The following is an 8915-nucleotide window of genomic DNA, read 5'->3' as shown; positions in this document are numbered from 1 at the left end:
ACTACAACAAAACATTACAAGGTTAATGCTATTATTAACACACTGTTGCATCAGTACCCGAGCCGATGATACAGTTTATACCATAATGTGTAAAAACATACATTTATTTCTCAACTATTTATTAAAAATATGACATCGCACATTCAACAATATAACAACCGTAGTAATATGCACTTCTCTATACACAGAAAATGATATTCAAATAAATAAAAGTATGCAATAAACATATTTACATATTATTTACTTATATTGCATTACACTCTATTATAATAACATACTCATCAGTGAGCACATTTCTGGGCCATAGCTCAACATTCAGAGACATCACAGGGGAGTGAAAAATGTCTTACAAGTTGCTCCTTGTACGGTGTACGGCGTGATGCAAGATAGACATATTTCTTACCAAAATAAAGATCTGTGGGAATTCGAATCACTTTAGAAAGAGCACTTGGGTTTCATCCAATGTTATTATTGACCGAAAATCATCTCAAACCATAATGTATTATTGACAGTTGAGATAAATGACGTTGCGTGAAATAAAAGGAATGTGTATTTCACATACCGCAGCGCGGCGTGAGTCAGATTTTATAAAATGCGAAATCTTCACATTATACAAAACAGATGTTTTGCTATCACCACATACACATTCATCATGTTGATATAGGCCTACTGCATGTTTTGATGCACTGAAACTCTTTTCAGTTTACAGCAAACATACTATTACAGTGTAGAGCAGCTTAAAGCTTGGCTCATCGCCTTCTTCGTTGGTAACTATGCAAATTTGCAGTTCATCATTTGACAGCCAGTGGAAACACCTGCTCCATCTGCATTTTAAAAAGCACCCAAAGAAGCAGGTTTTTTTTCTGGCTGCATGTGAGGTCTCTGCATTGTATTTGCAGATACAGACAGCAGACTGGTCTACAGTAGAACAGGATCGACTGTTGACGATGCATTGCGCCACTCCCGCCGAGCTATTTCTGTTAGGGTGACCATGTCACAGTCCATCCATCATTGCCAGAAGGTCGTCACCTTTGCTGCTGGCACTGGGAGATTGGTCCCCAGACTCTGTGAACTCTCCCATGATCTTGGCAAGCTCTGCATTGGCCTGCTGGTCCTGAAAGACAATGTTATCCACCAATCACAGTGCAAGAGTGGTCATCACAGTGTCTTATATCTCATTACAGTAAATTCCATTAGACTGGCAAAGCCTTATATCTCATAACCTTAAGCCTGTCATTGAGATAAGTAAATAAGAATCCAGTCATGGGGGTTGCTTATCAAGGTGAAAAGACAAAGCCTACTAGTTGTGACAGGTTGGACCAGTGCAGACTACAAGATTTTTGCCAGGATTTGTCTGTGTAAGACAAATTTCTTAGATCTGCGATAAAAAAATGTGTGTGGGCGCAATGATCAGTTCTCCAATTCGAGCAGTCCAAATCACATTGTCATCAATTCTTAAACATGTTTGATTTCATCATAGCCAAGAACAAGATGTGCATGTAGTTAGTGCACCTTGGAGACAAGTCAGAGATTGGAGAAGGTCAGTGTGCAATCAGAGTGCAAGAGGAAACAATGGGCTCTCAAAAGCAGACAGTCCAAAACAAACCAAAGATAAGGGCTACAAAGAAAGTGAAGATGGGAGACTTCTTGCATTCCATTGATTGAGTGGACACAAGAGATGGAAGAGAGGGGAGGCTCTGTGAACCCCCATCACTATCCAGGCGTAAACAAACAGACGGGGGTTAAAAAAAAAAAAAAACCTTGTGGTTTTAGCAGCACAGCAACTCTGACTTTTAAGTCTTGTAGTCTGCACCTGCCCTTAAATGACAGATGTATGGCCGATATGAAAGAAACTTTACCTTTGTAGCTTGGATTTTTATGACTCCATATGAAAGCTCATCTGGTCTTGATATTAATGCCTCTCTGTGATAAGGTGGAGTCACAATGTTAGTTTTGAGCAATCACAACAAGTTAAATGTGAAAAGAAGGAGTAGTTTCATTTCATCAAGTGCCGTACCACACATTGAGAGTACACAAACAAATAAAAATGGACTCACTCTTCTTCCTCATCGGTGGCAAAGAGGTTGACTCGGAAGCCGCTGTCTGTATTTCCTGGTTTCTGAACCTCTAACCCTCCCATTAACTTGGCCAACAGATTCAGCTCCTCTTTGGCTAGAGGGTTAGGAGCAGTGTTGACCTGTTGACACACAGCGGCTTGTTTACTTTTGTGTATTCATGCTAATACCTGTTGTTTACAAAACAGGAAGGCGGTTTCACCTTAGTGTGCTGAGCAGAATTTTTAGACGTTCCTGACATGTGAGTTTCCACTGGGCGGCTTACGCTGTACCTGAATGAAGAGATGACAGAGAATGAACACTTACGATTATGCAACACAGTGCCAAAGATAATCTGCATTACATGTTTTATTGACAGTATATGGTTCTTTGCAATATGTCAGACACACTGACAAACTATCATTACATAAACTAAAGATGACTAAATCAAAAGCTAATGGACTTTTTGGTTTAGTAACAGACGGAAAGTCCCAGACATTTAATCCTTCATGGGTTTTCTTCACCGGAATGACATCAAACTATGACTCCCCAACAGTCAGCAAAGCTCATCAAACTTCCTGGGTGAGCGGTGAAGTGTCATCATGACTGCACCATAAAGTACAGTTGCATTTCTAAATATCTAATGAGTTATACAACAGAAAATCATCATCAGCCCAGTGCCATTACGTGAATACAGTACCACCAAGTCATGTTCATGTACGTCTTTTGTATTTTTCAGCATCTTACATGTTTGTTCCTAGTTTGGTGACCCTGTCTCCGAATAACTCGAAAGATCCCTCCCGCATAGCAGAGGTGTAGTTTCCTCCGTTGCTGAACTGCAGCCTGCTGGTCTCTTCACCAGTACAGCCAAACATCCTGGAATTACCAAATACAAAAACACTAAATATTACGAACAAGCTTTTCTATTCACAGAAGCATTTTTTTTTCTCCTGTGTTAAAAGTAGTTCCTTCAAGTGGAACATCTGTTGCTTTCAATACTTTAACACTGTTGTAGCTTGTTTTTCATGTGAGCTCTTGTTTCCTTCAGGTATTAAATGTTTCACAGTGCACATACAATCTGCAAGTAATTTGATCAAAGCTAAACACACGGCGCATCTAAAATTAGACCGTAAATGCTTGTTCAACAAAACCTCTGTAATGCAATTAGCTGTAGATAGGCCTGCTCAGCTTCAGATTACAGTGTCGGGGTAAGATTACTAAACATATGGAAGACAAAAGGCAAACATCAAAGATCATCAGGAGGACCAAAGGTACATTTTTGTTTTTACTATCCAAGCCTTATCATCATCATTTAGAGTGAGGACTGTTTGGGTCAGAGTGAGAACAGCTGTATACTGTGGTACCTTATCAAGCCAGGGACTTGTGTACCATGTGGCACAGGACCACTGGTGGGAAGCACAAAGCGGCCATTGGAGTTCTGCACTTTGTCCTTGAGGAAAATAGACACCTGACACAGAAAGAAAACATAAGAGACAGGCTTGTGAGGAAAACAGAACACAAATGAAAATAAAGTATATTATCCAGTAAAAGGTGTAACATGTAACATTTCCACATTAAAATGTCTTGCATGTAGCAAGCAAGCTGATGGACTTACTCTTATATGCATGTCTTGGAAGAAGATGAGGAGAGTTTGTCGGATCAGCTGGAAGTCCCCACTAGACAAGGGTGTATACATCTAAAAACAAAATAAAATTGGAAAATAAGATAATAACCAGCAGTGAAAAAATATAACTACAAAGCAAATAATAAAAAGGGAAAGAGGATTTTAATATGACGACATAGATTATCATTATTATACATGTATTGTATAACTGTACTGTAAGTCTGTATCCAAACAGTTTGACATTAATAAAATAACAAAATGTATTAACCACACTGAATCAGGAAAGTAGATAAAACCTACTTCAGATATTAACAACTGTATATTGACTTGCCCAAAAATTCTGTTTTGTGTACTGTATCCTGCTCAGAGGCACTGAATCAAATGTTTTATTCATTAACTTGATCTATACTTATTGATATTCCAGCTGTGAATTCATTATTGAATAACACAGAATTTGACCACGGTTTCTTTTGAACATTGGAAATTATTTATTAAGCTAAATGTTTCAGGGAATGGGGGCAGACAGGTTCCCTTTGACTTCACTGTATTCATGATAAAAGATTAATGAGGGAAATAACATCATTAAAAGAAAAATATTTATAATGCATGAAGAAAGTTGTATGTGGTCGTACTGTTGTTCTGATCTACAGTTGACGGATTTTTGACTAGATGGTGAATCACAAAATAAATAAAATATAAAACTTGGGAGTAATACACTTGAGTTGAATCTGTCTTCACTCCAGTATGAAACTCCAGTGATGTGTCAGTTCAGTCCGATCAGCTGCAGCATTCAATCAATTCTGTCTGTCAATGAATATTCTTAATTTGATAAAAAAAAAAAAAAAAGACCAATGTGAAAATTAATATTTGATTGTGGTAAATCTCCACAAGCAACTTTCATTGACTGAAAATGAAAACTAGCTCAAACTGAAATGAGTGAATAATCCAACAACGACCATGTGGTAACGATGGCAGAGAGTTCACAGTCAAACGCAGCCGCAGAGAGAGTGATTTACACTTTAAAAATACTTTGGATTTTCAGCACGCCAGCTGGCTCAGAGTGTTGGATGTCTGTTCTATACCATAACCATATATATCTGGTAGATATTTTAAAAGACATGGTTATACTGTATATGTAGTTATGCCTCTTGTTGTACTGTTTTGCCCTTTTATGGACATAGTGAGCAGAAATAGATATTTGAATGGCTCAAACCTATGAGTTAAGAAAGAATCATTGAATGTCATTTTTGGCCAATTTTAAGAGTGTTTATCCAATAAAAAGAGGGCGTGCTGGCAGGTAAAAGACCTCTGTATTCCATCCTTGCTCTTTAGAGTAGAAATAAAAGCTTTGAACTGCTGGCAAGATGGCAGACCAGGCCAACTTCTGGCTCACGGTGGAGCGAGGAATGAGGAAATACCAAATAAGAATAATAGACAAGGGATGCACCCTATAAACATCTAACACCATTTCCTCTTCTTGGCCATATAAGTTGTATGACACAGCAGTTCCTAAATCCTGTTTGAGGAAAAGCACTGACTCGCAATGTATCACCAGCTTTGATGATGAAGTCAGTTCTCTACTCCACAGCTGACCGTGTATGACTAAACTGAAGAAAAAAGATTTGACCACGTTAACATCTGAATTCTTTCTAAATTAGACAGTTCACACATCACCAAAAGCTCAAAGATCTTGCAGCGCACTACGAGAAACCCCAACAAACTACGTGTAACACTGCCACCCACTCATGTCCAAAACAAAGCGAGTGAAGTCACACACACATCATACCTCGATGAGCTGTTGGTACGTCTCGTCAACCTGGCTGAGAATGCTGGGGGTGTCTTTCACAAAGTCTTTGATTGCATCCATGTGGTTGAAAGAGACGAGGAGGATGTCCTTCGGTCGGGGACAGAGAAGCACCTGGTACTTGAAAGCCATGGTCATCAAGTCGTAGAGCTGCGAAGAGGGACACACACACGCGCATGACTTCACTGACTCATCCACGAAAATAAAATGAATGCTATTGTTGTCAGCAGAGGGAGCCACAGTATACGGTGAATAAGACATGAAGTGATCTGTACTTTCGAGTCACTGTCAGTGCTTCAAGGACATTGTTTTACACTCTTGCAATGATTGATGTGTAGATTGATATAATGTATATCTGAACCATGCTTGCCTCTAAAATACCACTCTAGTGTGTCATTACTGTGCAGAATGTGATTAATATGTGGATACATTTTGTGTACTGAAGTGAAAATTGTAATTCGCATAACATACATACATAAGCACGTATGTGTTAACTTACCTTGTCCATACTAGCCTGATTGAGTCTCATTATAGAGGCGTGGGCCAGCCTGTCGAACACAGTCCGCAGGGCCTTCTTGGAGTAAAGCTCCTGCGGCTTGAAAAGCTCTTCTAGGAACTTTTTGTTGAACATGGTGGTGATGATGTCATTCATAACTAGTCAAGCAAACAGTACAACAGGAAAGTCCACAAAGAGTTAATTCAGGTCAGGACAAACATACTTTTCCTCACTGTAGGCTCAGAAGCAGGCAGACGAGCATTCTACACTACATGTTGGCCAAAATAATTTTTATCCAAAGACTAAACCAACAGCCCTAATAAAGCAGCAGCGTGGAAAGCCATCAGCATCATGTCCTACTTTGTAGCAGGGCAATAGCCAGGTAGGAACATTTTGAGTGTGAACTCCCCTCAGACATTGTTCATTTGTTATGGTTACGTGTACCAGTCACTATTGCAACTAGCAGAAGTGATCGCAAACACTACAGTGACTGTTGGAAGTCTAACGTTTCAAGTCAGTTCACCTTCTTTCACAAACCTTTCACAAGCAAATGAACTTGCTCAACATAGTAGGTAGCATTTTCTGGTACTTGTGCGTAAGGTAAGCCAAAGTTCAACTACAAAAAAAAAAAAAAAAAAAAAAAAAAAAAAAGAGCTGCCTTTAGAGCAGAGACAGACAGTGTGGTGACCCCGGATGAGCTTGATACTGGTTAAAAAAACAACAACAACCTCAAAACAAATGCAATGCACTTGTTTTTGAGGCAAGAGACTATTTTATGTAGTGATTATCAGACATGGGGACTTGAGACTTAGTGACTTGGACTCGAGTCGACTCGAGTCGCCGTTTTTATGACTTGTGACTTGACAAAAAATGAAACACTTGACTCGGACTTGGAAGTTTAAGATTTGGGACTTGACTTGACTTGAGACACGATGACTTGAATGACTCGAGTGTTATTCACATCATGTTTTCAGTGTGAATATGAAATGTGAATATAAAATGTATTTATTATTATTATTATTATTTTTTTTTATTTTAAATAATGTTGATGATTACAGTGCAATCATATTAAGATCAGATTCTGCAGCTAAAATTACAACAATACACCAAAGGTGACTTGACTTGCCCAAGAAAAAAATACTTGGGACTTACTTGAGACTTGTGTGACTTGGTCCCATGTGTGGTGATTATTATATGTAGTGCATGTTGTGTCATATGGGCCTATTAGAGTAGATGTAAAACTATACTGAGAAAGTTTTTTGGTACTTAAACCCACAAATATCAAATAAAACACTGCAACAGTTTAAAATATGGGACCTTTAAAACAACTCCTTTGATTGTTAATGCAAAAAACGAATAAAGTTTGTGGCCTGAGCATTTGAGGATACGCAGCCACTGACATGACGCATATCAGGGTGCAAAGTAAAAACCCACAGCACATTATCTGTGATATGATCTGTGCCCCTGAAGGTCTCATCTGTTTGCTTTATTTTGTGGAGTCCTCCTGTTTTACTCAGCATGTTGCTTTAGTCTAGGGGCCAAAGCAAAGAGCGAAGAGCTACTAACGCATCAGTGCATGGTTATAATCATACCGAAGCTCTACAATAATACCTCTCCTTCTGTCCTCGTCTATCCAGCCAGCTATTGTGGAAACTTTATGAATTAAAAAGGGGGAGATGGATAAATGAAATGAAAGCTCTGTGAAAAAAACAGATGGTTGAATGACATTGCAAGATTTGGCATCTCTGTGTTATGCACATGCATCTAATGCCAATTTGTGGAGGTCAGGCTTGACATCACAGTCAGGTCTTAATAAGAGCAGTTTATTATTTAATGGCATAATACAGGATTAGCTCTGGGCTCTTGATTACAGTCTATGTGAGTGATGATTTTAGCCAAATATACAAAAACAACCAGTTGACACATCCACGTGCTCTTTATATTGACTTTATATGAATCCCCCAAACTTATATAAACATGAATTATTAATTCACAAGAGGACAAACGGGCCGAAATGAAATGTGCAGCACACTGCGGAGGCTGTGTTGTCATCCGGATAGCTGCTAACCTTTCTTAGCCTTGTCTGCGGGGATATTCTGAGCTCGGAGCCGCTGGTCCAGGATGTACAGCATTTCACCGCCCAGGTTGATGAACAGCAGGGGAAGGGTTCTCGAAGACATGGCGGTAATTTTTGGAAATAGTTGAGTATCTCCAAAGGAAAAAAGCAGCTAGCAAGTGTAGCTAGCTCGAGTTAGCTCAGTCTGTTTGGTAAAGCCTCTTCTGGTTGCCAGGCCACGAGAGAAACCAGCCAATCAGAGTGCGTGTGTGTTCTGACGTCATGGGGCAGAGAGGCGGGGTCAGGCACCAGCACAATTAACCCAGAGGTCACTGGCTACTTCTGTTTCTGACGTCATAAATGTTGTTATATTATATATTTCTTCTGTTTCTGACGTCATAAATGTTGTTATATTATATATTTCTTGGGTAAATAAAACGGAGAAACTCTAAACCTTCTTTTTCTTGTTTTATTAATGAATTCAAGATCATTTTTTTCATCACTTAAAAAGCTAAACAAGTATGCCAAAAAAAAAAAAAATTGAGCCTAAATATTTCTCCTCTCTTCTTTTCTAAATCATATTTAAATTTAATTTACCTTTTCGCTGCTCTGTTTATGTCGAATTTGTATTCCTGTATTTTATTTGTTCTTGTGTTTTTGTTTAACTGTTATTTGCACTCAACACTGTACTCTTTTTTCTCTCTGCATTGCTGATATTATTGTCCTCTTTGAGAGTTTGTATTCAATTTTGGTATTTTGCTTAATAAAAATAAATAAATAAATAAATAAGGTTTATATTAGCTGATAACAAAGTGAAGATTAATAAAGACTGGTGGAATAAAAAAAAAACGGGATACATGACTTAAACTTAATGATGCAAA

The 8915-nt window shown here is 38.5% G+C and overlaps 1 protein-coding gene across 1 annotated transcript; it reads right to left on the bottom strand.

Annotated features, from left to right (window-relative positions):
• Positions 1 to 102: 102 nt before the first annotated feature.
• On the bottom strand, positions 103 to 8316 carry oscp1b (organic solute carrier partner 1b). The gene is made up of 10 exons (XM_019267154.2): positions 8047 to 8316; positions 5982 to 6136; positions 5465 to 5632; positions 3670 to 3750; positions 3419 to 3522; positions 2802 to 2930; positions 2278 to 2347; positions 2058 to 2197; positions 1860 to 1923; positions 103 to 1114 (listed from the first exon to the last, which is right to left on the bottom strand). Exons 1-10 carry the CDS (start codon positions 8156 to 8158, stop codon positions 995 to 997), a joined length of 1143 nt encoding a protein of 380 aa, XP_019122699.1. The 5' UTR covers positions 8159 to 8316; the 3' UTR covers positions 103 to 994.
• Positions 8317 to 8915: the final 599 nt, after the last annotated feature.

The sequence above is a fragment of the Larimichthys crocea genome, chromosome XIII, assembly GCF_000972845.2.
Source record: "Larimichthys crocea isolate SSNF chromosome XIII, L_crocea_2.0, whole genome shotgun sequence".
Classification (NCBI taxonomy): Eukaryota; Metazoa; Chordata; class Actinopteri; family Sciaenidae; genus Larimichthys; species Larimichthys crocea.
Note: the sequence above shows the minus strand (reverse complement) of the source record. Positions and strands in the feature narration are given on the sequence as shown.